We start from the raw sequence: 26,884 nt of genomic DNA, 5'->3' as shown, positions 1-26,884 counted from the left end.
ATTTACGGATCTGGGGAAGGCATATAATAGAGTTGATAGAACTGCTTGTTAGAAGCAGTGAAAAGTTTTTATCGAGGATGTACGGCATGTGTACGTGTAGGAAGAGAGGAAAGTGATTGGTTCTCAGTGAATGTAGGTTTGCGGCAGAGGTGTGTGATGTCTCCATCTATGTTTAATTTGTTTATGGATGGGGTTGTTATGGAGGTGAATGCAAGAGTTTTGGATAGAGGGGCAAGTATGAACTCTGTTGTGGATGAGAGAGCTTGGGAAGTGAGTCAGTTGTTGTTCGCTGATGATACAGCGCTTGTTTCTGATTCATGCGAGAAACTGCAGAAGCTGGTGACTGAGTTTGGTAAAATGTGTGAAAGAAGAAAGTTAAGAGTAAATATGAAACACAGCAAGGTTATTAGGTACAGTAGGGTTGAGGGTCAAGTAAATTGGGAGGTAAGTTTGAATGGAGAAAAACTGGAGGAAGTAAAGTGTTTTAGATATCTGGGAGTAGATCTGGCAGCGGATGGAACCATGGAAGCGGAAGTGGATCATCGGGTACGGGAGGGGGCGATAATCCTGGGAGCCTTGAAGAATGTGTGGAAGTCGAGAACATTTTCTCGGAAAGCAAAAATGGGTATGTTTGAAGGAATAGTGGTTCCAACAATGTTGTATGGTTGCGAGGCGTGGGCTATGGATAGAGATGTGCGCAGGTGGGTGGATGTGCTGGAAATGAGATGTTTGATGACAATTGTGTGGTGTGAGGTGGTTTGATCGAGTAAGTAACGTAAGGGTAAGAGAGATGTGTGGATATAAAATGAGCGTGGTTGAGAGAGCAGAAAACGGTGTTTTGAAATGGTTTGGGCACATGGAGAGAATGAGTGAGGAAAGAATGACCAAGAGGATATATGTGTCAGAGGTGGAGGGAACGAGGAGAAGTGGGAGACCAAATTGAAGGTGGAAAGATGGAGTGAAAAAGATTTTGAGTTATCGGGGCCTGAACATGCAGGAGGGTGAAAGGAGGGCAAGGAATAGAGTGAATTGGATTGATGTGGTATACCGGGGTTGACGTGCTGTCAGTGGATTGAATCAGGGCATGTGAAGCGTCTTGGGTAAACCATGTAAAGCTGTGTAGGTATGTATATTTGCGTGTGTGGACGTGTATGTATATACATATGTATGGGTGTGGGTTGGGCCATTTCTTTCGTCTGTTTTCTTGCGCTACCTCGCAAACGCGGGAGACAGCGACAAAGCAAAAAAAAAAAAAAATATATATATACATACATTTATATATACATATATATATATATATATATATATATATATATATATATATATATATATATATATATATTTATATATATATATATATATATATATATATATATATATATATATATATATATATATATATATATATATATATATATATATATATTTATATATATTTATTGGAAAGGATCACAATGTTGCGCGTGATCAAGATATTCCTATGAGTCTGCGGGGAAATTGAAACACGAAAAGTTCCCAAGTTCACTTCCGTGTAATAATCACATCATCAGGGGAGACACAATAGAGAAATTTAGCAGTTACTTGATATACATCGAAGAGACGAAGCTAGGACTCCATTTGGTAAACATGTGATTGTCCAAATGGCGTCCTAGCTTCGTCTCTTCGATGTATATAAGCTAACTATTATATTTCTCTCTTGTGTCTCCCCTGATGATGTGATTATTACACGAAAGTGCACTTGTTAACTTTTTTTGTTTCATTTTACTCGTGGACTCATAGGGGAAATGGCCCAACCCACCCCCATACACATGTATATACATACACGTCCACACACGCAAATATACATACCCATACATCTCAATGTACACATATATATACACACACAGGCACATACATATATACACATGCACACAATTCACACTGCCTTTATTGATTCCCATCGCCACCTCGCCACACATGGAATAACAACCCCGTCCCCCCCTCATGTGTGCGAGGTCGCTTTAGTAAAAGACAACAAAGGCCCCATTCGTTCACACTCAGTCTCTAGCTGCCATGTAATAATGCCCGAAACCACAGCTCCCTTTCCACATCCAGGCTCCACACAACTTTCCATGGTTTACCCCAGACGTTTCCAATGCCCTGATTCAATCCATTGACAGCACGTCTACCCCGGTATACCACATCGATCCAATTCACTCTATTCCTTGCCCGCCTTTCACCCTTCTGCATGTTCAGGCCCCGATCACTCAAAATCTTTTTCACTCCATCTTTCCACCTCCAGTTTGGTCTCACACTTCTCCTCGTTCCCTCCACCTCCGACACATATATCCTATTGGCCAATCTTTCCTCACTCATTCTCTCCATGTGACCAAATCATTTCAAAACACCCTCTTCTGCTCTCGCAACCACACTATTTTTATTTCCATATATGTCTCTTACCCTTACATTACTTACTCGATCAAACCACCTCACACCACACATTGTCCTCAAACATCTCATATCCAGCACTTCAACCCTACTGCGCACAACTCTATCCATAACCCACGCCTCGCAACCATACAACATTGTTGGAGCCACTATTACTTCAAACATAGCCATTTTTGCTTTCCGAGATAATGTTCTCGACTTCCAAACATTCTTCAAGGCTCCCAAGACTTTCGCCCCCTCCCCCACCCTATGATTCACTTCCGCTTCCATGGTTCCATCCGCTACCACATCCACTCCCAGATATCTAAAACACTTTACTTTCTCCAGTTTTCGTCCATTCAAACTTACCGCCCAATTGACTTGACCCTCAACCCTGCTGTACCTAATAACCTTGCTCTATTTCACATTTACTCCTAGCTTTCTTCTTTCACACACTTTGCCAAACTCAGTCACCAGCTTCTGCAGTTTTTCACATGAATCAGCCACCAGCGCTGTATCATCAGCGAACAACTACTGTCTCACTTCCCAAGCTCTCTCATCCTCAACAGACTTCATAGTTTCCTCTCTTTCCAAAACTCTTGCATTCCCTCCCTATGAACCCCATCCGTAAACAAATTTAACAACCATGGAGACATCACACACCCCTGCCGCAAACCTACATTCACTGAGAACCAATCACTTTCCTCTCTTCCTACACGTACATATGTCTTATATCCTCGATAAAAACTTTTCCCTGCTTCTAACAACTTGCCTCCCACACCATATATTCTTGGTACCTTCCACAGAGCATCTCTATCAACTCTATCATATGTACACCTGATCGACACATCCTCTACCACTTCTGAACCCAAACTGCTCTTCCCAAATTTGATGCTTTGTGCATGCCTTCACCTCTCAATCAATATCATGCCATATAATTTCCCAGGAATACTCAACAAACTTTTACCTATGTGGTTTGAACACTCACTTCTATCCCATTTCCCTTTGAAGAATGGCACTATGCATGCATTCCGCCCATCTCCAGCCATTTCACCATGGTCAATACATACAATGAATATCCTTACCAACCAATTAACAACATAGTCACTCCCCTTTTTTACTTTATTCCACTGCAACACCATGCACCCATCCACCTTGCTAGATTTCATCTTCAGCAAAGTTTTCGCTAACCGTTTCTCCTCACCAAATTATTCTCCCTGACCCTTACACTTCGTACAGCACCCCGGCCAAAACACCTTATATCTGCCACTCTATCATCAGAGACATTCAATAAAGTTTTTGAATGCTCAATCCATATCCTTCTCAATCCTTTACTATCTGTTATCCCTTCCCTACTTTTCCCTTCACCGATATTCCCATTTGTTCTCTTGTCTTACGCACGTTATTTACCTCCTTCCAAACCATCTCTTTATTCTTCATAAAATTTCATGATAATCTCTCACCCCAAATCTCATTTGCCCTCTTCTTTAACTCTTGCACCTTTCTATTGAACTCTTGCCGCTTTCGTTTATACATCTCACAGTCATTTGCATTACTTTCCTGCAAATATCGTCCAAGCACTCATCTTTTCTGTTTCAATAACAATATTACTTCCTCATCTCACCACTCACTACCCTTCCTGATCTGTCAACCTCCCAACTTTCTCATACCACATGCATCTTTTGTGCAAGCCATCACTGCTTCCCCCAGTACGTTCCATTCCTCACCCACTCCCCTCATGTTATTTGCTCGTAACTTTTGCCATTTTACACTCAATCTCTCCTGGTACTTCCTCACACAAATCTTCTTTCCAGGCCCACTTACTCCCACCACTTTCTTCTCCCGAAGATTCTCACTTCTTTTCTGAAAACCTCTATAAATCTTTACCTTCGCCTCCGCAAGATAGTGATCAGACCTCCCACCAGCTACCCATTTCAGCATGCTAACATCCAAAAGTCTCTATTGTACACGCCTATCCATCAACACGTAATCCAGTGATGACCTTTAACCATTTCTCCTACTCACATACGTATACTTACCTCTCTTTTTAAACCAGAGTTTTGTCAACAGACATATCCACAAGCTCTTCACCATTTCCATTTATAACACTGAACACCCCATGTACACCAATTGTGCACGAAATTGCCACATTACTCACCTTCTCATTTAAATCACCTATCACTATAACCCGGTCTCGTGCATCAAAGCTGCTACTACACTCAGTCAACTGCTCCTAAAGCACTTGCCTCTCATGATCTTTCTTCTCATGCCCAGGTGCATGGGCATCAATAATCACCCTTTTCTCTCCATCCACTTTCAGTTTTACCTACAACAATCTAGAATTTACTCTCTAACACTGTATCACATAATCCCACAGCTCCTCTTTCAGGAGAATTGCTACTCCTTCCATAGCGCTTGTCTTCTCACCAATGAATGACTTTACTCCCAAGAATTTCCAAAACCACTGTTCCCCTTTACCCTTGAACTCTTTTCACTCAGACCACGAACATACATGGTTCTTTCCTTAAACCTACTACCTATCTCTACTTTCTTCTCATTTTCGTTATATCCACACACATTGAGACGCCCTAATCAGAGCCTTCGAGTAGGATGAGCACTTCTCGTTTGACTACTTCTTCTGTTTCTCCTTTTACAAATTTAAATAATATGAAGGGGTGGTGGTTGGGTGGGGGGTCCAGCGCCACACTCCCGCCCCCTATACTCGCCTTCTATGACACATTGGGAATACGTGGAATGTATACTCGCCCCTCTCTTCAAAACACCTGCATTTACCACCATAACCTCCCCATCCATAAACAAATTAAACAACGTTGTGGACATCACACACCCCTGTCGCGGACCGACATTCACTCTCCTCTTTTCCTACTCGTACACATGCCTTACATCCTTTGTAAAGACTTTTCACTGCTTATAGCAACTTACCTTCCACACCATATACTCTTAGATCGTTTTACAAAGCATCTCTATCAACACTATCATATGCCTTCTCCACATTCATAAATGCTACATACAAATCCAACTGTTTCTAAGTATTTCTCACGTACGTTTTTGAAAGCAAATACCTGATCCATACATCCTCTATCACTTCTGAAACCACACTGCTCTTCCCGAATCTGATGCTCTGTGCCGTCCCATATAATTTCCCAGGAATACTCAACAAATTCATGCCTCTGTAGTCTGAACACTCACCTTTATCCTCATTGCCTTTGTACAATGGCACTATGCATGCATTCCGCCAATCCTTAGGCACTTCACTCTGTTCCATAGTTTCACTGAATTTCCTTACCAACCAATCAACAGCACAGTCACCTCCTTTTTTAATAAATTCTTCTGCAGTACCATCAATACCAGCCGCATTTGCCGGATCTTATCTTCCGTAAAGCTTTCACTTCCTCTCCTCTCTTTACCAAACCATTCCATCTCCTTCTCACTTCATCACATGATATTTCCTCCACACTTGCCCACCTCACCTATGTTCCCATTTGTTCTATAGTCTTACGTTTTTTACCTCCCTCCTAAACATCATTTTATTGTCCCTTAAATCTAATGATCCTCTCTCACCCCATCTCTCAGTTGCCTTTTTATTCGACCGTTGCACCTTTTTCTAGACCTCCTTTTGCTTTTTTCTATACATCGTCCAAACGCCTCTCTTTTCTCTTTCACAAGCAACCTTACTTCTTCATCCCACTACTCACTACCCTTTCTAATCTGCCCACCTCCCACCTTTTTCGTTCCACATACATCTTTTACGCAAGCCATCACTGATTCCGTAAGTACACCCCATTCTTCACCCATTTCCCTTACATAGTTTGCTCTCTCCTTTTCCCTTTCTACACTCAATCTCTCATGGTACTTTCTCGCACAAGTCTCCTTTCCAAGCTCACTTACTCTCATCACTCTCTACTCCCCAACCTTTTCCCTCCATTTTTGAAAACGACAAAATTTCATCTTCGCCTCCAAAAGATAGTAATCAGACATCCCTGCAGCTGCCGCTCTCAGCATATTAACATCCATAAATCTCTCTTTTACCTGCTCGATTAACCCGTAATTTAGAAAGTCCTTTCACCATCTCTTCTACCCATATATATATGTTTATGTATGTCACTCATTTTTAACAAATTATTCCCAATATTATCTCAGATAGCAAAAATGGGTGTTTTAAGGAACAGTGGTTCCAACAATGTTATATGGTTGCGAGACGTGGGCTATAGAGAGGGTTGTGCGGAGATGGGTGGATGTTTGAGGAGAATATATGGTGTGACGTGGTTTGATCGAGTAAATAACGAAAGGATAAGGTAGATGTGTGGTAACAAAAAGGGTGTGGTTAAGAGAACAGAAGGTATATTAAAGTGGTTTGGTTACAGGGAGAGAATGAGTGAGGAAAGATCGACAAAGAGGATATATGTGTCAGAGGTGGAGTGAACGAGAAGTGGGAGACCAAATTGGAGGTGGAAGAATGGAGTGAAAATAATTTTGAGCGATCGGGGCCAGAATATGCAGGAGGGTGAAAGGCGTGCAAGGAATAGAGTCAATTGGAACGATGTGGTATAACGGGATCGCCGTGCTGTCAATGGATTGAACCAGGGCATATGAAGCGTCTGGGGTAAAACACGAAAAGTCTTGTGGAAAGCATTTGGAAAGATAGCTGTGGTTTCGGTGCATTACACATAACAGCCAGAGACTGAGTGTGAAGGAATGTGGCCTTTGTTGTCTTTTCCTAGCGCTACCTCGCGCGTATGCGGGGGGAGGGGGTTGTCATTTCATGTGTGGCCGGGTGGCGATGAGAATGAATAAAGGCAGCAAGTATGAATTATATACATGTGTATATATGTATATGTCAATATATATATATATATATATATATATATATATATATATATATATATATATATATATATATATATATATATATATATATATATATATATATATATATATATATATGTTTAATTTCTTTATGGATGGGGTTGTTAGGGAGGTGAATGCAAGAGTTTTGGAAAGAGGGGCAAGTATGAAGTCTGTTGTGGATGAGAGAGCTTGGGAAGTGAGTCAGTTGTTGTTCGCTGATGATACAGCGCTGGTGGCTGATTCATGTGAGAAACTGCAGAAGCTGGTGACTGAGTTTGGTAAAGTGTGTGAAAGAAGAAAGTTAAGAGTAAATGTGAATAAGAGCAAGGTTATTAGGTACAGTAGGGTTGAGGGTCATGTCAATTGGGAGGTGAGTTAGAATGGAGAAAAACTGGAAGTGAAGTGTTTTAGATATCTGGGAGTGGATCTGGCAGTGGATGGAACCATGGAAGCGGAAGTGGATCATAGGGTGGGGGAGGGGGCGAAAATTCTGGGAGCCTTGAAGAATGTGTGGAAGTCGAGAACATTATCTCGGAAAGCAAAAATGGGTATGTTTGAAGGAATAGTGGTTCCAACAATGTTGTATGGTTGCGAGGCGTGGGCTATGGATAGAGTTGTGCGCAGGAGGATGGATGTGCTGGAAATGAGATGTTTGAGGACAATGTGTGGTGTGAGGTGGTTTGATCGAGTAAGTAACGTAAGGGTAAGAGAGATGTGTGGAAATAAAAAGAGCGTGGTTGAGAGGGCAAAAGAGGGTTTTTTGAAATGGTTTGGGCACATGGAGAGAATGAGTGAGGAAAGATTGACCAAGAGGATATGTGTCGGAGGTGGAGGGAACGAGGAGAAGAGGCAGACCAAATTGGAGGTGGAAAGATGGAGTGAAAAAGATTTTGTGTGATCGGGGCCTGAACATGCAGGAGGGTGAAAGGAGGGCAAGGAATAGAGTGAATTGGAGCGATGTGGTATACCGGGGTTGACGTGCTGTCAGTGGATTGAATCAAGGCATGTGAAGCGTCTGGGGTAAACCATGGAAAGCTGTGTAGGTATGTATATTTGCGTGTGTGGACGTATGTATATACATGTGTATGGGGGTGGGTTGGGCCATTTCTTTCGTCTGTTTCCTTGCGCTACCTCACAAACGCGGGAGACAGCGACAAAGCACAATATATATATATATATATATATATATATATATATATATATATATATATATATATATATATATATATATATATATATATATATATATATATATATATATATATATATATATATAAGAGCAAGGTTATTGGGTACAGTAGGGTTGAGGGTTGGAAGGTAAGTTTGAATGGAGAAAAACTGGAGGAAGTAAAGTGTTTTAGATATCTGGGAGTGGATCTGGTAGCGGATGGAACCATGGAAGCGGAAGTGAATCATAGGGTAGGGGAGGGGGCGAAAATCCTGGGAGCCTTGAGGAATGTGTGGAGGTCGAGAACATTATCTCGGAAAGCAAAAATGGGTATGTTTGAAGGAATAGTGGTTCCAACAATGTTGTATCGTTGCGAGGCGTTGCCTATGGATAGAGTTGTGCGCAGGAGGGTGGATGTGCTGGAAATGAGATGTTTGAGGACAATGTGTGATGTGAGGTGGTTTGATCGAATAAGTAATGTAAGGATAAGAGAGATGTGTGGAAATTAAAAGAGCGTGGTTGAGAGAGTAGAAGAGGGTGTTTTGAAAAGGTTTGGGCACATGGAGAGAATGAGTGAGGAAAGATTGACCAAGAGGATATATGTGTCGGAGGTGGAGGGAACGAGAAGTGGGAGACCTAATTGGAGGTGGAAAGATGGAGTGAAAAAGATTTTGTGTGATCGGGGCCTGAACAAGCAGGAGGGTGAAAGGAGGGCAAGGAATAGAGTGAATTGGATCGATGTGGTATACCGGGGTAGACGTGCTGTCAGTTGATTGAATAAGGGCATGTGAAGCGTCTGGGGTAAAGCATGGAAAGTTGTGAGGGGCCTGGATGTGGAAAGGGAGCTGTGGTTTCGGGCATTATTGCATGACAGCTAGAGACTAAGTGTGAACGAATGGGGCCTTTGTTGTCTTTTCCTATTGCTACCTCGCACACATGAGGGGGGGAGGGGGAGGGTTTTCCATGTGTGGCGAAGTGGCGATGGGAATGAATAAAGGTAGACAGTGTAAATTGTGTGCATGGGTATATATGTATGTGTCTGTGTGTGTATATATATGTGTACATTGAGATGTATAGGTATGTATATTTGCGTGTGTGGACGTTTATGTCTATACATAGTGTATGGGGGTGGGTTGGGCCATTTCTTTCGCCTGTTTCCTTGCGCTACCTTCCAAACGCGGGAGACAGCGACAAAGCAAAATAATAAAATAATACACATATTTTTTTTTTTTTTATACTTTGTCGCTGTCTCCCGCATTTGCGAGGTAGCGCAAGGAAACAGACGAAAGAAATGGCCCAACCCCCCCATACACATGTATATACATACGTCCACACACGCAAATATACATACCTACCCAGCTTTCCATGGTTTACCCCAGACGCTTCACATGCCTTGATTCAATCCACTGACGGCACGTCAACCCCGGTATACCACATCGCTCCAATTCACTCTATTCCTTGCCCTCCTTTCACCCTCCTGCATGTTCAGGCACCGATCACACAAAATCTTTTTCACTCCATCTTTCCACCTCCAATTTGGTCTCCCTCTTCTCCTTGCTCCCTCCACCTCCGACACATATATCCTCTTGGTCAATCTTTCCTCACTCATTCTCTCCATGTGCCCAAACCACTTCAAAACACCCTCTTCTGCTCTCTCAACCACGCTCTTTTTATTTCCACACATCTCTCTTACCCTTACGTTACTTACTCGATCAAACCACCTCACACCACACATTGTCCTTAAACATCTCATTTCCAGCACATCCATCCTCCTGCGCACAACTCTATCCATAGCCCACGTCTCGCAACCATACAACATTGTTGGAACCACTATTCCTTCAAACATACCCATTTTTGCTTTCCGAGATAATGTTCTCGACTTCCACACATTCTTCAAGGCCCCCAGAATTTTCGCCCCCTCCCCCACCCTATGATCCACTTCCGCTTCCATGGTTCCATCCGCTGCCAGATCCACTCCCAGATATCTAAAACACTTCACTTCCTCCAGCCTCTCACCATTCAAACTCACCTCCCAATTGACTTGACCCTCAACCCTACTGTACCTAATAACCTTGCTCTTATTCACATTTACTCTTAACTTTCTTCTTCCACACACTTTACCAAACTCAGTCACCAGCTTCTGCAGTTTCTCACATGAATCAGCCACCAGCGCTGTATCATCAGCGAACAACAACTGACTCACTTCCCAAGCTCTCTCATCCCCAACAGACTTCATACTTGCCCCTCTTTCCAAAACTCTTGCATTTACCTCCCTAACAACCCCATCCATAAACAAATTAAAGAACCATGGAGACATCACACACCCCTGCCGCAAACCTACATTCACTGAGAACCAATCACTTTCCTCTCTTCCTACACGTACACATGCCTTACATCCTCGATAAAAACTTTTCACTGCTTCTAACAACTTTCCTCCTACACCATATATTCTTAATACCTTCCACAGAGCATCTCTATCAACTCTATCATATGCCTTCTCCAGATCCATAAATGCTACATACAAATCCATTTGCTTTTCTAAGTATTTCTCACATACATTCTTCAAAGCAAACACCTGATCCACACATCCTCTACCACTTCTGAAACCACACTGCTCTTCCCCAATCTGATGCTCTGTACATGCCTTCACCCTCTCAATCAATACCCTCCCATATAATTTACCAGGAATACTCAACAAACTTATACCTCTGTAATTTGAGCACTCACTCTTATCCCCTTTGCCTTTGTACAATGGGCAATATATATATATATATATATATATATATATATATATATATATATATATATATATATATATATATATATATATATATATATATATATATATATATATATATATATATATAAATATATATATATATATATATATATATATATATATATATATATGTATATATATATATATATATATATATTTAAATATATGTATATATTTGTTTTATTCATTTATTTTCCTTTGTCGCTGTCTTCCGCGTTAGCGTGGTAGCGCAAGGAAACAGACGAAAGAATGGCCCAACCCACCCACATACACATGTATATACATACACGTCCACACACGCAAATATACATACCTATACATCTCAATGTACACATATATATACACACACAGACTTATACATATATACACATATACATAATTCATACCGTCTGCCTTTATTCAATCCCATCGCCAACTTTAGTCGCCTTCTACGACACGTGAGGAATGCTTGGAAAGTATTCTTTCTCCCCTATCCCTAGATGAAATAGATGATATACATATATATAGGGATGATATATATAGGGGAGAAAGAATACTTCCCACGTATTCCCTGCGTGTCGTAGAAGGCGACTAAAAGGGAAGGGAGCGGGGGGCTGGAAATCCTCACCTCTCGTTTTTTTTTTTTTTTTTTCTTTTTTCTTTTTTTTTTTTAAAGTTTCCAAAAGAAGGAACAGAGAAGAGGTCCAGGTGAGGATATTCCCTCAAAGGCCCAGTCCTCTGTTCTTAACGCTACCTCGCTATCGCGGGAAATAGCGAATAGTATGTAAAAAAGAAAAAAAAAATATATATGTATATTTTTTTTTTTGCTTTTTTTTTTGCTTTGTCGCTGTCTCCCGCGTTTGCGAGGTAGCGCAAGGAAACAGACGAAAGAAATGGCCCAACCCACCCCCATACACATGTATATACATACGTCCACACACGCAAATATACATACCTACACAGCTTTCCATGGTTTACCCCAGACGCTTCACATGCCTTGATTCAATCCACTGACAGCACGTCAACCCTGGTATACCACATCGATCCAATTCACTCTATTCCTTGCCCTCCTTTCACCCTCCTTCATGTTCAGGCCCCGATCACACAAAATCTTTTTCACTCCATCTTTTCACCTCCAATTTGGTCTTCTCCTCGTTCCCTCCACCTCCGACATATATATCCTCTTGGTCAATCTTTCCTCACTCATTCTCTCCATGTGACAAAACCATTTCAAAACACCCTCTTCTGCTCTCTCAACCACGCTCTTTTTATTTCCACACATCTCTCTTACACTTACGTTACTTACTCGATTTAACCACCTCACACCACACATTGTCCTCAAACATCTCATTTCCAGCACATCCATCCTCCTGCGCACAACCCTATCCATAGCCCACGCCTCGCAACCATACAACATTTTTGGAACCACTATTCCTTCAAACATACCCATTTTTGCTTTAAGAGATAATGTTCTCGACTTCCACACATTCTTCAAGGCTCCCAGGATTTTCGCCCTCTACCCCACCCTATGATCCACTTCCGCTTCCATGGTTCCATCCGCTGCCAGATCCACTCCCAGACATCTAAAACACTTTACTTCCTCCAGTTTTTCTCCATTCAAACTTACCTCCCAATTGACTTGACCCTCAACCCTACTGTACCTAATTACCTTGCTCGTATTCACATTTACTCTTAACTTTCTTCTTTCACACACTTTACCAAACTCTGTTACCAGCTTCTGTAGTTTCTCACATGAATCAGCCACAAGCGATGTATCATAAGCAAACAACAACAGACTCACCTCCCAAGCTCTCTCATCCCCAGCAGACTTCATACTTGTCCCTCTTTCCAAAACTCTTGCATTCACTTCCCTAATAACCCCATCCATAAACAAATTAAACAACCATGGAGACATCACACACCCCTGCCGCAAACCTACATTCACTGAGAACCAATCACTTTCCTCTCTTCCTTCACGTACACGTCTTACATCCTCGATAAAAACTTTTCAATGCTTCTAACAACTTGCGTCCCACACCATATATTCTTAATACCTTCAACAGAGCATCTCTATCAACTCTATCATATGCCTTCTCCAGATCCATAAATGCTACATACAAATCCATTTGCTTTTCTAAGTATTTCTCACATACATTCTTCAAAGCAAATACCTGATCCACACATCCTCTACCACTTCTGAAACCACATTGCTCTTCCCCAATCTGATGCTCTGTACATGCCTTCACCCCCTGAATCAATACCCTCCCATATAATTTACCAGGAATACTCAACAAACTTATGCCTCTGTAATTTGAGCACTCACTCTTATCCCCTTTGCCTTTGTACAATGGCACTATGCACGAATTCCGCCAATCATCAGGCACCTCACCATGAGTCATACATACATTAAATAACCTTACCAACCAGGCAATAATAGAGTCACCCCCTTTTTTAATAAATTCCACTGCAATACCATCCAAGCCTTCTGCCTTGCCGGCTTTCATCTTCCGCAAAGCTTTTACTACCTCTTCTCTGTTTACCAAATCATTTTCCCTAACCCTGTCACTTTGCACACCACCTCGACAAAAACACCCTATATCTGCCACTCTATCATCAAACACATTCAACAAACCTTCAAAATACTCACTCCATCTTCTCACATCAACACTACTTGTTATCCCCTCCACATTTGCGCACTTCACTGAAGTTCCCATTTGCTCCCTTGTCTTACGCACTTTATTTACCTCCTTCCAGAACATCTTTTTATTCTCCCTAAAATTTAATGATACTCTCTCACCCCACCTCTCATTTGCCCTTTTTTTCACCTTTTGCACCTTTCTCTTGACCTCCTGTCTCTTTCTTTTATACCTCTCCCACTCAATTTCATTTTTCCCCTGCAAAAATCGTCCAAATGCCTCTCTCTTCTCTTTCACTAATAATCTTACTTCTTCATCCCACCACTCACTACCCTTTCTAATCAACCCACCTCCCACTCTTCTCATGCCACAAGCATCTTTTGCACAATCCATCACTGATTCCCTAAATAAATCCCATTCCTCCCCCACTCCCCTTACTTCCATTTTTCTCACCTTTTTCCATTCTGTACTCAGTCTCTCCTGGTACTTCTTCACAAAAGTCTCCTTCCCAAGCTCACTTACTCTCACCACCCACTTCACTCCAACATTCACTCTTCTTTTCTGAAAACCCATACAAATCTTCACCTTAGCCTCCACAAGATAATGATCAGACATCCCTCCAGTTGCACCTCTCAGCACATTAACATCCAAAAGTCTCTCTTTCGTGCGCAGGTCAATTAACACGTAATCCAATAACGCTCTCTGGCCATCTCTCCTACTTACATACGTATACTTATGTATATCTCACTTTTAAAACCAGGTATTCCCAATCACCAGTCCTCTTTCAGCACATAAATCTACAAGCTCTTCACCATTTCCATTTACAACACTGAACACCCCATTTATACCAATTATTCCCTCAACTGCCACATTACTCACCTTTGCCTTTAAATCACCCATCACTATAACCCGGTCTCGTGCATCAAAACCACTAACACACTCATTCAGCTGCTACCAAAACACTTGCCTCTCATGATCTTTCTTCTGATGCCCAGGTGCATATGCACCAATAATCACCCATCTCTCTCCATCAACTTTCAGTTTTACCCATATTAATCGAGAATTTACTTTCTTACATTCTATCACATACTCCCATAACTCCTGTTTCAGGAGTACTGCTACTCCTTCCCTTGCTCTCGTCCTCTCACTAACCCCTGACTTTACTCCCAAGACCTTCCCAAACCACTCTTCCCCTTTACCCTTGAGCTTCGTTTCACTCAGAGCCAAAACATCCAGGTTCCTTTCCTCAAACATACTACCTATCTCTCCTTTTTTCCCATCTTGTTTACATCCACACACATTTAGACACCCCAGTCTGAGCCTTCGAGGAGGATGAGCACTCCCCGCGTATATATATATATATATATATATATATATATATATATATATATATATATATATATATATATATATATATATATATATATATATATATATATATATATATATATATATATATATATATATATATATATATATATATATATATATATATATATATATATATATATATATATATATATATATATATATATATATATAAATAGATAGACAAATAGATAGATAAGAAAAAAACATGGGGAAAAGAAATGTAAATTGACTGCCACTGTAATGCTGGCTCATTGCGCACCCTCATTAAGCTTCCCCCTTCCCCCATTCTTCCTATTCAAAGGTGGATAGGACTGGTAGAACTTCCCTTGTCTATCCCTGGCCTATCACATACTGCTTGCTCAGAGAGAGAGAGAGAGAGAGAGAGAGAGAGAGAGAGAGAGCAGGGGAATGTAATTCATGAACTGAATGTACACAGATGGTAACTGGATTTTGAATTAGACTGTAAGTGCTTAAGAATGTCAGATCTTAGGAGACTTTCGCGGAATAAGAGTCCAAACCAAAGTGAGAACTATTGGGCGATAGTTAAAATGATTAGACCGGCCACCTTTTTGGATGAGCTGGACCAAGGAATGATTCTAAGTTAAGAGCAAAGTTTATATTGTCCAGGAACAAAGTAAGCCAGCAAGGATCTAAGGCCATTCAGAAACACACTCCTTTAGGACAGGAAGAGGTATGCCATCTACTCTAATAGCCTTGCCTTCCTATAGCTGGAAGAAAATTCAGGAAATCTTTCGCAAGAGAGCCGTAGGATAGGGCATAGCTTTGATAGGAGGAGGTATGAAGTGAGACCTTAAGGTAAAACTATCCAGAGATGAGTAAGGTACCAAAAAGAACGGTTTATCCGTTGAAAAGTTAGCTGTACCCTGAGCAGGTTAAAATAGAAGAGTAAAGTTGAAATGTAAAAGGATTGGGAGTGACTTTGATAAACGATTAAGGAAATATAGTAGATGATGGGAATGCTGAATCAGCATACTTTCTTTGATTTAAGTATGCTTAACTCACGCAATACAACTCTCCAGTGATTCTAAGCAATAATGGAAGTAAAATGAGAGTTGGGAGAAGGTGAGAGTTTTATGGCCCGGTATGCCCTGTCCCTTATGCGACGAGTATATAGAGTAAAAGTGATTAAACCATGCCTGAGGGTTAATGGCTAAGTGAAATGGACATGGAACCCCGTCCCAGCCAAGATGACCTCCGCTATACGGTTAGCAAAGGCGAAGGCATCCCAGCCTGCTAAATAGTGCTGGTCACAAGAACTGGTAAAAGTCCAGAGTATTGCCTTGAGGTAAAGATTCAAACCCTTGGTCATGCTTTGGCTTCGGTTACATCGAGGCAATATTTTGACCTAATGATTAGTTTTCTTATATTTCTTCTACGCCAACTTCAGGATAATGTTAACAGGTGTGAGGATATAAAGGCAGCTTATATCACTTGCTGTTGTAAAACCAAAACTTTAGTACACCTACCACTGGGTCAGGCTCGTCTGGACGATAGTCCAGCACGTAGAGGTAAGATGACCTGGCAGGAGTGGAGAGCTGGTTTGCGGTGACGGCGACGGGGGAGACGAAGGAGGCATCATGTAGCGCCTCCGCTGTAAGATCACGAATGTTAACTGGGTGTTGCACAGGGCGAGCCCAATCCGTGTATTCGGCCGTGATGGCTAGCACAATCTCCTGTAACACCATCACTGCATTAGTTATAAAGGTAACTAAAGTTGCCAACATATTTGTTTTCCTTCGTACCATCGTTTGCTCACAGCAGAGGGAGACACCAACAAACGCATTTTATCTAGACACCCGACAAAACTAAAATCACTTTTCCCTCAACACACCTAACTTCACCACACTCCTGACACCACTGTCCAGATGTCAAACACATTACCATGTCATGGCCTTTGATTTGGTTCGTAAGGGCTACGTTGTTGAAATGGAAAAATGGTATGGAAAAGAGGAATGAAAAGAAACGAGTGAGTGATAACAGTGTTCTCCCTCCTAAAGAGTGAGAAGCAAAAATATTGGTGCTAAATACTACACAAAATGAAATCAAATGGATGAAAACCCTTTTGCCTGAAATGAATAATAATGATGTGATCATAATAATAGTAGCGATGAAAATGTGAGCATTGTGTTAGTTGTGACGATGGTGATAATTGTAATCCTGAAAAGTTGTAGGGGTAATCTTAGCAACACTCGTGTCTTTGGTAATGTGAAAAGTATGGTGGTTGAGTTAGTTATGTTAATGGTGGTGTTGGTGGTGGTGATGGTGGCGATGGTTATGGTAGTGGGATGATGGCGATGATAGTGGTGAGGGTGATAACGGTGGTGGTGATAATAGTGGTGATGGTGATGCTGGTGTTGATGGAGATAGTGGTAATGGTGATGTTGATGATGCTAATGGTGATAGTGATAGTGGTAGTGCCAGTGGTGGTCTTAGTGGGTAATATTAACAGTAGTGATGGTGATGTAATATTGATAGTTATGATGGTGATAATGGTCGTCATATGGTGTTGGTAGTGATAAATGTGATGGTGGTAGCCATAACGGTGTTGGTTGTAATGATGATGATGATGATGATAGTGGCTGTGATGATGGCGACGGTTGTGGTGATGATGGTAGTGGTGTTGATGATGGCGATAGTAATGACTTTAATGGTGATAGTTATGATGATGGTGATTGTGGTAAAGCTGATAATGCTGGTAGTGATAATGGTGTTGGTAAAGGTGATGATGGTGGTGGTGATTATGATGATGTGGTGATGATTATGGTGGTGGTGGTGTTGCTTACAGTGATGTCCATGATGAAGATGGTAGTAGTGGTGATACTGTTGGTAGGATGATGATTAGGGTTTTGGCAGTTATGCAGTTATGCTAGTGACTGGTCCTTCCCTCGCTCCATACCGTCTTGCTAGTGACTGGCCCAATCCTCGTTCCATGCCGTCATGCTAGTGACTAGCCCTTTCCTCCCTCCATACCGTCATGCTAGTGACTTGCCCTATCCTCGCTCCATACCGTCATGCTAGTTACTAGCCCTTTCCTCGCTACATGCCTTCATGTTAGCGACTGACCCTTTCCTCGTTCCATTCCGTCATGCTAGTGACTGATCCTTTCCTTGGTCCCAGCCATCATGCTGGTGACTGGCCCATTTCATCGCTCCCAGCCGGCATGCCAGGAACTGGACTTCTCCTAGCTCCCTGCCGTTATGCTAGTGACTGGCCTTCTCTTAGCTACCTGCCGTCGAGCTAGTGACTGGCCCTTTCCTCGTTCTTTGCCATCATGATAGTGACTGGCCCTTTCCTCGTTCTTTGCCATCATGATAGTGACTGGCCCTCTCCACGCTCCCAGATGTCGTGCTAGTGACTAGCCCATTCCTTCTCACTCTGCCGTCATACTAATGACTGTCCCGCTCCTCGCTCCGTGACATCATGCTAGTGAATGGCCCTTTTCTTCGCTCTCAGCCGTCATGCCAATGACTGGCACTTTCCTTGCTCCTTGCCGTCATTCCCATGACTGACCTAATCCTCGCTCCCTACCGTTATTCCCTTGTCTGACCTTCTCCATGATCCTTGCCGTCATGCTAGTGACTGGCCGTTTCTTAGCTCCCAGTCGTCATGCCAGTGACTGGCCCTCTTCTCGCTCCCTGCCGTCATGCCAGTAACTGGCCCACTTCTCACTTTCTGCCCTCATGGCAGTGACTGGCCCTCTCCTTAATCCATGCAGTCATGCCAGTGACTGGCCCTTTCTTCGCTTCCTGCCGTCATGCCGGTAACTGGCCCATTACTTGCTCCCTGCAGTTATGTTAGTGATTGGTTCTCTCCTCCTTCATTGCCGTCATGGCATTGACTGGTCCTTTACTCGCGCTCCCTGCCGTCATGATAGTGACTGGCCCTCTCTTTATTCCTTCCGGCCATGCCACTGACTAAATCTTTGCTCGCTTCCTGCAGTCATGATAGTGACTGGCCCTCTTCTCGCTCCCTGCTGTCATGCTAGTGACTGGCCCTTCCTTCATTCCTTCCCCTCATGCCAGTGATTGAATCTTTACTCGCTCCCTGCATCATGATAGTGATTGGCCCTCTCTTTGCTCCCTGCAGTCATCTAAGTAACTGGTCTTCTCCTCGCTCCCTGCCGTCATGCCAGTGACTAGCCCTCTCCTGACTCCATGCAGTTATGCCAGTGACTGGCCATTTATCCGCTCCTTGCCATCATGATAATGATTGGCCTTCTCCTAGCACCCTGAAGTCATGCCAGTGACTGTCTGTCTCCTCGGTCACTGCCGTCATGTTAATGACTGGTCTTTTCCTCACTCCCTGCAGTAATGATATTGACTGGCCCTCTCGTAGTTACTTGGCGTCAAGCTAATGACTGGCCCTTTCCTTGCTCTGCTGTCATGCTAGTGATAGGCCCTCTCCTCATTCTTTGCCGTCATGCAAGTGACTGGCCAATTCCTCGCTTCCTGCCGTTATGATAGTGACTGGCCCTCTCCTCGCTTCCTGTTGTCATGTTAGTGATTGTCCCTCTCTTCTCACCTTGACGTCATGCCAGTGATGTGCCATTTCCTCACCGTCGTGCTAATGACTGGCCTTTGCCTCTCTCCTTGCAGTAATGACAGTGACTGGCCTTCTTCTCACTCCATGCCGTCCCCCAAGTGACTGGCCCTTTCCACCCTCCCTGACGTCTTGCTAGTGTCTGTTTGTCTCCTCGGTCACTGCCGTCATGTTAATAACTGGTCTTTTCCTCACTCCCTACAGTAGTAATAGTGACTGTCTCTCTCTCTTCGCTACCTGCCGTCAATTTAGTTATTGGCCCTTTCCTTGCTCTGCTGTCATGCTAGTGAATGGACCTCTCCACGCTCCATTCCGTCATGCTAGTGACAGACCCTTTCTTCGCTCCCAGCCGTCATGCCAGGAACTAGACTTCTCCTCGCTCCCTGCCATCATGCTAGTGACTGGACCTTTCCTCGCACCATGACGTCATGCCAGTGACTGGCCCTGTCCTCGCTCTTTGCCGTCATTTTTGTGACTGGCCCTTTCTTAGCTACCTGTCGTCAATTTAGTGACTAGCCCTTTCCTCGCTCTTTCCCGTCATGCTATTGACTGGCCCTCTCCACGATTCCAGACTGGTGACAGGCCCTTTTCTTCGCATTCGGCTGTCATGATAGTGACTGGACCTCTCCTCGCTCCCAGACGTCATGCTAGTGACCGGCCCTTTTCTGCGCTCTCTCCCGTCATACCTGTGACTGGCCCTTTCCTTGCTCCCTACCATCACTCCCATCACTGGCCCTCTCCTCACTCCCTCCCGCCATGCCAGTGACTGGTTCTTTACTCCCTCCCTGCCATCATGAAAGTAACTGGTCCTCTCTTCGCTCCCTGTCGTCATGCTAGTGACTGGCTCTCTCCTTGTACTCTGACTTCATATAAGTGGCTGCCCATCTCCTTGCTCACTGACGTCATGCTAGTGACTGGCCTGTTACTTGCTCCTTGCCGTCATGCTAGTGACTGGCCCTCTCCTTGCTTCCTGCTGTCATGCTATACCGGGATATTACTAATTGTGTCGAACTTCCAGGAGCGCGATGCTCCATTTGTCTATGTGTAAGTCGGCGCTTACATTGGCGATGATGGTAGTGGTGATTATGGCTCTTGTGGGAATCGTGCTGGTGCTGGTAACTCTGGTGGTGTTGGTGGTATTAATGATGGTAGAAGCTATGATTATGGTGATGGTGATAATGGTGGTGATAATGTTGGAGGTGGTGGTAATGGTGCCAGTGGTGATATGGAGGTTTACATGAGTTTACATGAGAAAGAGAGACAGCAGGAAGCCTGATTAGCTCACGACCGGGTTTTCTGAAAAAATCATTTAACTTGACAAGAAAAATTGAATTCCGCTCAGTACTTTTTTAAGCTATCACCGACTTTCCGCTGCTGGATGTTTGTCTTCCAGTGTCCCCGTTAACGTTGTCGTTTATACGTTATTTCTGGCGTTTTTGTCAAAGTAGAAATGAATTTACAAATATTTGTCTAAACGACATTTGAAGGTATTTATACTTTTAGCATTCACTTCGTCTGACGGTAACTTATTCCAGTGCTCAACACACCTATAGGAAAAGAAGCTTTTTCCTACGTCCGTACGACATCTTTTAGCTTCATGTTTTATTACATTTGTCCTGGTAACCGTATTTTCTTGTATTTCGAAGAGATGCTTGTGGTTTACTTTATCGAAATTGTTCAGAATTTTGAACACTTCGATTAAGTCTCCGAGAAGTCTACTTTTTTTAAGGGAGAAGAGATCGAATCATTTTAGCCTCCTTTCGTATGCCACTTTTCTAAAGGATGGGATCAATTCTTTCGCTCGTCTTTGCACTTACTCTAACTTTTCTTCGTCTTTCTTATAGTTTGGGGACCAAACCTGGAGTGCATATTTAAGGTGTGGTCTTACTAGAAAACTGTAAAGTGTGAGAATTGTTTCTGGTGTCTTGTAAACTATGTTCCTGGCTATTTCGTGTGTAGCAGGGTGGCGACGAGAACGGATGAGGGCAGCAAGTATGGATATGCACTTGTGTATATATGTGCATATATATGTATATCTATGTATACGTTGAAATGTATATGTATATATATGTGCGTGTGTGGGCGTTTATGTACATACATGTGTATGTGGGTAGGTTGAGCCATTCCACGTCCGTTTCCTTGCGCTACCTCGCTAAGGCGGAAGACAGCGGTTAAGTATAATAACTAAAGATACATAAAACAAAAATGTATATATATATATATATATATATATATATATATATATATATATATATATATATATATATATATATATATATATATATATATATATATCTTGTGGAGGCGATGATGAAGATTTGTATGGGTTTTCAGAAAAGAAGAGAGAATGTTGGGGGGAAGAGGGTGGTGAGAGAAAGTGAGCTTGGGAAAGAGACTTGTGTGAGGAAGTACCAGGAGAGACAGAGTACAGTATGGAAAAAGGTAAGAACAAAGGAGGTAAGGGGAGTGGGGGAGGAATGGGATATATTTAGGGAAGCAGTGATGGCTTGCGCAAAAGATCCTTGTGGCATGAGAAGCGTGAGAGGTGGGTTGATTAGAAAGGGTAATGAGTGGTGGGATGAAGAAGTAAGATTATTAGTGAAAGAGAAGAGAGAGGCATTTGGACGACTTTTGCAAGGAAAAAATGCAAATGAGTGGGAGATGTATAAAAGAAAGAGACAAGGGGTCAAGAGAAAGGTGCAAGAGGTGAAAAAGAGGGCAAATGAGAGTTGGGGAAAGAGAGTTTCATTAAATTTTAGGGAGAATAAAAAGATGTTTTGGATGGAGGTAAAGTGCGTAAGACAAGGGAGCAAATGGGATCTTCAGTGAAGGGGACTAATGGGGAGGTGATAACAAGTAGTGGTGATGTGAGAAGGAGATGGTGAGTATTTTGGAGGTTTTTTGAATGTGTTTGATGATAGAGTGGCAGATATAGGGTGTTTTGGTCGAGGTGGTGTGCAAAGTGAGAGGGTTAGGGAAAATGATTTGATGAGCAGAGAAGAGGTAGTAAAACTTTTGCGGAAGATGAAAGCCGGCAAGGCAGCAGGTTTGGATGGTATTGCAGTGGAATTTATTAAAAAAGGGGGTGACTGTATTGTGTACTGGTTTGTAAGGTTATTTAATGTATATATGATTCATGGTGAGGTGCCTGAGGATTGGCAGAATGCGTGCACAGTGCTATTGTACAAAGGCAAAGGGGATAAGAGTGAGTGCTCAAATTACAGAGGTATAAGTTCGTTGAGTATTCCTGGTAAATTATATGGGAGGGTATTGATTGAGAGGGTGAAGGCATGTACAGAGCATAAGATTGGGGAAGAGCAGTGTGGTTTTAGAAGCGGTAGAGGATGTGTGGATCAGGTGTTTGCTTTGAAGAATGTATGAGAGAAATACTTAGAAAAGCAAATGGATTTGTATGTAGCATTTATGGATCTGGAGAAGGCATATGATAGAGTTGATGGAGATGCTCTGTGGAAGGTACTAAGAATATATGGTGTGGGAGGCAAGTTGTTAGAAGCAGTGAAAAGTTTTTGCCGAGGATGTAATTCACGTGTACGTGTAGGAAGAGAGGAGAGTGATTGGTTCTCAGTGAATGTAGGTTTGCGGCAGGGGTGTGTAATGTCTCCATGGTTGTTTAATTTGTTTATGGATGGGGTTGTTAGGGAGGTGAATGCAAGAGTTTTGCAAAGAGGGGCAAGTATGCAGTCTGTTGTGGATGAGAGATCTTGGGAAGTGAGTCAGTTGTTGTTCGCTGATGATACAGCGCTGGTGGCTGATTCATGTGAGAAACTGAAGAAGCTGGTGACTGAGTTTGGTAAAGGGTGTGAAAGAGGAAAGTTAAGAGTAAATATGAATAAGAGCAAGGTTATTAGGTACAGTAGGTTTTGAGGGTCAAGTCAATTGGGAGGTAAGTTTGAATGTAGAAAAACTGGAGGAAGTAAAGTGTTTTAGATATCTGGGAGTGGATCTGGCAGCGGATGGAACCATGGAAGCGGAAGTGGATCATAGGGTGGGGGAGTGGGCGAAAATCCTGGGGGCCTTGAAGAATGTGTGGAAGTCGAGAACATTATCTCGGAAAGCAAAAATGTGTATGTTTGAAGGAATAGTGGTTCCAACAATGTTGTATGGTTACGAGGCGTGGGCTATGGATAGAGTTGTGCGCAGGAGGGGGGATGTGCTGGAAATGAGATGTTTGAGGACAATATATGGTGTGAGGTGGTTTGATCGAGTAAGTAATGAAAGGGTAAGAGAGATGTGTGGAAATAAGAGGAGCGTGGTTGAGAGAGCAGAAGAGGGTGTTTTGAAATGGTTTGGGCACATGGAGAGAATGAGTGAGGAAAGATTGACCAAGAAGATATATGTGTCGAAGGTGGAGGGAACGAGGGGAAGTGGGAGACCAAATTGGAGTTGGAAAGATGGAGTGAAAAAGATTTTGAGTGATCGTGGCCTGAACATGCAGGACGGTGAAAGGCGGGCAAGGAATAGAGTGAATTGGATCGATGTGGTATACCGGTGTCGACGTGCTGCCAATGGATTGAATCAGGGCATGTGAAGCGTTTGGGGTAAACCATGGAAAGTTCTGTGGGGCCTGTATGTGGAAAGGTAGTTGTGGTTTCGGGCATTAGTGCATGACAGCTAGAGACTGAGTGTGAACGAATGGGGCCTCAGTCGTCTTTTCATAGCGCTACCTCGCACACATGAGGGGGGAGGGGGATGGTATTCCATGTGTGGCGAGGTGGCGATAGGAATGAATAAGATAAGATAAGATAAGATAAGAGATTAGATACTTTATTCGTCAAATTGTTATACAAAATGTAATACAAAATGAAATTCGTTTTGGCTTTAGAGCTCCTCAGTAGTTGTAAAAAAAAAAAAAAAAAAAAAAAAAACCATTAAAATATTAACAAGAAATATTGCATAGGTTATTTCATATAAAATGTTACTTTGCTATTGTGTACATGCGATATCAGCTTGTCACCATCCCTATCATGAACCATCACCTACAGTTATCATGAAACTTAAAGCTAGAAGCTATAGTGATGATAGATGATTGAAAAGCAGAATGCTTTTAGGTACAAACGACTTTTTGTATCTATCAGTACGCAGCTTGGGTAGAGCTAGCCTTCTACCAGATTTAAGATACGTGTAACAATTATGTAGCGGATGCGTTACATCTTTCATCATTCTGTATACCTGTTTCATTGTACCTTTTTGATAAAGTTTATTCAGTGATGTGGTCTTTGCACCTAGTTTTCTTGCTTTCTTAACAATCCTTCCCAACTTCTTTTTATCTTTGCAAGTAAGTTTTCCATACCAGGTAGTGATTGAAAAATTTATAACTGATTCTAAAATTGATTTGTAAAATAGGCTAATGACCATTTTATCTACATATAGGTTATGCAAGATACGTACAAAGTGTAATTTTTGGTTACATTTCCTTGACACCATATCTGTATTAACACTTCCCTTCAACTGGCAGGCAGTGTGAATTGTGTGCATGTTTATATATGTATATGTCTGTGTGTGTATATATATATGTGTACATTGAGATGTATGGGTATGTATATTTGCGTGTGGGGACGTGTATGTATATACATATGTATGGGGGTGCGTTGGGCCATTTCTTTCGTCTGTTTCCTTGCGCTACCTCGCAAACGCGGGAGACAGCGATAAAGCAAAATAAATAAATAAATAAATAAATAAATATATATATATATATTTTTTTTTTTGCTTTGTCGCTGTTTCTCGCGTTTGCAAGGTAGCGCAAGGAAAAAGACGAAAGAAATGGCCCAACACACCCCCATACACATGTATATACATACGTCCACACACGCAAATATACATACCTACACAGCTTTCCATTGTTTACCCCAGTCGCTTCACATGCCCTGATTCAATCCACTGACAGCACGTCAACCCCGGTATACCACATCGATCCAATGGACTCTATTCCTTGCCCGCCTTTCACCCTCCTGCATGTTCAGGCCCCGATAACTCAAAATCTTTTTCACTCCATCTTTCCACCACCAATTTGGTCTCCCACTTCTCCTCGTTCCCTCCACCTCTGACACATATATCCTCTTGGTCAATCTTTCCTCCCTCATTCTCTCCATGTGCCCAAACCGTTTCAAAACACCCTCTTCTGCTCTCTCAACCACGCTCTTTTTATTTCCACACATCTCTCTTACCCTTACGTTACTTACTCGATCAAACCAACTCACACCATACATTGTCCTCAAACATCTCATTTCCAGCACATCCATCCTCCTGCGCACAACTCTATCCATAGCCCACGCCTCGCAACCATACAACATTGTTGGAACCACTATTCCTTCAAACATACCCATTTTTGCTTTCCGAGATAATGTTCTCGACTTCCACACATTCTTCAAGGCTCCAAGGATTTTCGCCCCCTCCCCCACCCTATGATCAACTTCCGCTTCCATGGTTCCATCCGCTGCCAGATCCACTTCCAGATATCTAAAACACCTTACTTCCTCCAGTTTTTCTCCATTCAAACTTACCTCCCAATTGACTTGACCCTCAACCCTACTGTACCTAATAACCTTACTCTTATTCACATTTACTCTTAGCTTTCTTCTTTCACACACTTTACCAAACTCAGTCACCAGCTTCTGCAGTTTCTCACATGAATCAGCCACCAGCGCTGTATCATCAGCAAACAACAACTGACTCACTTCCCAAGATCTCTCATCCACAAGAGACTTCATACTTGCCCCTCTTTCCAAAACTCTTGCATTCACCTCCCTAACAACCCCATCCATAAACAAATTAAACAACCATGGAGACATCACACACCCCTGCCGCAAACCTACATTCACTGAGAACCAATCACTTTCCTCACTTCCTACACGTACAAATGCCTTACATCCTCGATAAAAACTTTTACACTGCTTCTAACAACTTGCGTCCCACACCATATATTCTTAATACCTTCCACAGAGCATCTCTATCAACTCTATCATATGCCTTCTCCAGATCCATAAATGCTACATACAAATCCATTTGCTTTTCTATGTATTTCTCACATACATTCTTCAAAGTAAACACCTGATCCACACATCCTCTACCACTTTTGAAACCACACTGCTCTTCCCC

The 26,884-nt window shown here is 42.5% G+C and overlaps 1 protein-coding gene across 1 annotated transcript in view; it reads right to left on the bottom strand.

Moving 5' to 3' along the window:
- Window positions 1-18,800, bottom strand: part of LOC139764673 (neuroligin-4, Y-linked-like) — a 447,908-nt gene extending 429,108 nt beyond the window's left edge. The window contains exons 1-2 of the mRNA XM_071691555.1: window positions 18,777-18,800; window positions 16,696-16,902 (exon numbers count right to left, since the gene is read on the bottom strand). Of these exons, the coding sequence (XP_071547656.1) occupies window positions 16,696-16,902; window positions 18,777-18,800 (231 nt within the window). The remainder of the gene's footprint in view (window positions 1-16,695; window positions 16,903-18,776) is intronic.
- Between the last annotated feature and the right edge of the window lie 8,084 nt (window positions 18,801-26,884).

This window comes from Panulirus ornatus, chromosome 4 (genome assembly GCF_036320965.1).
Source record: "Panulirus ornatus isolate Po-2019 chromosome 4, ASM3632096v1, whole genome shotgun sequence".
Lineage (NCBI taxonomy): Eukaryota > Metazoa > Arthropoda > Malacostraca > Decapoda > Palinuridae > Panulirus > Panulirus ornatus.
The sequence above is the reverse complement of the archived record's forward strand: the minus strand, read 5'-3'. Positions and strand labels throughout refer to the sequence as shown.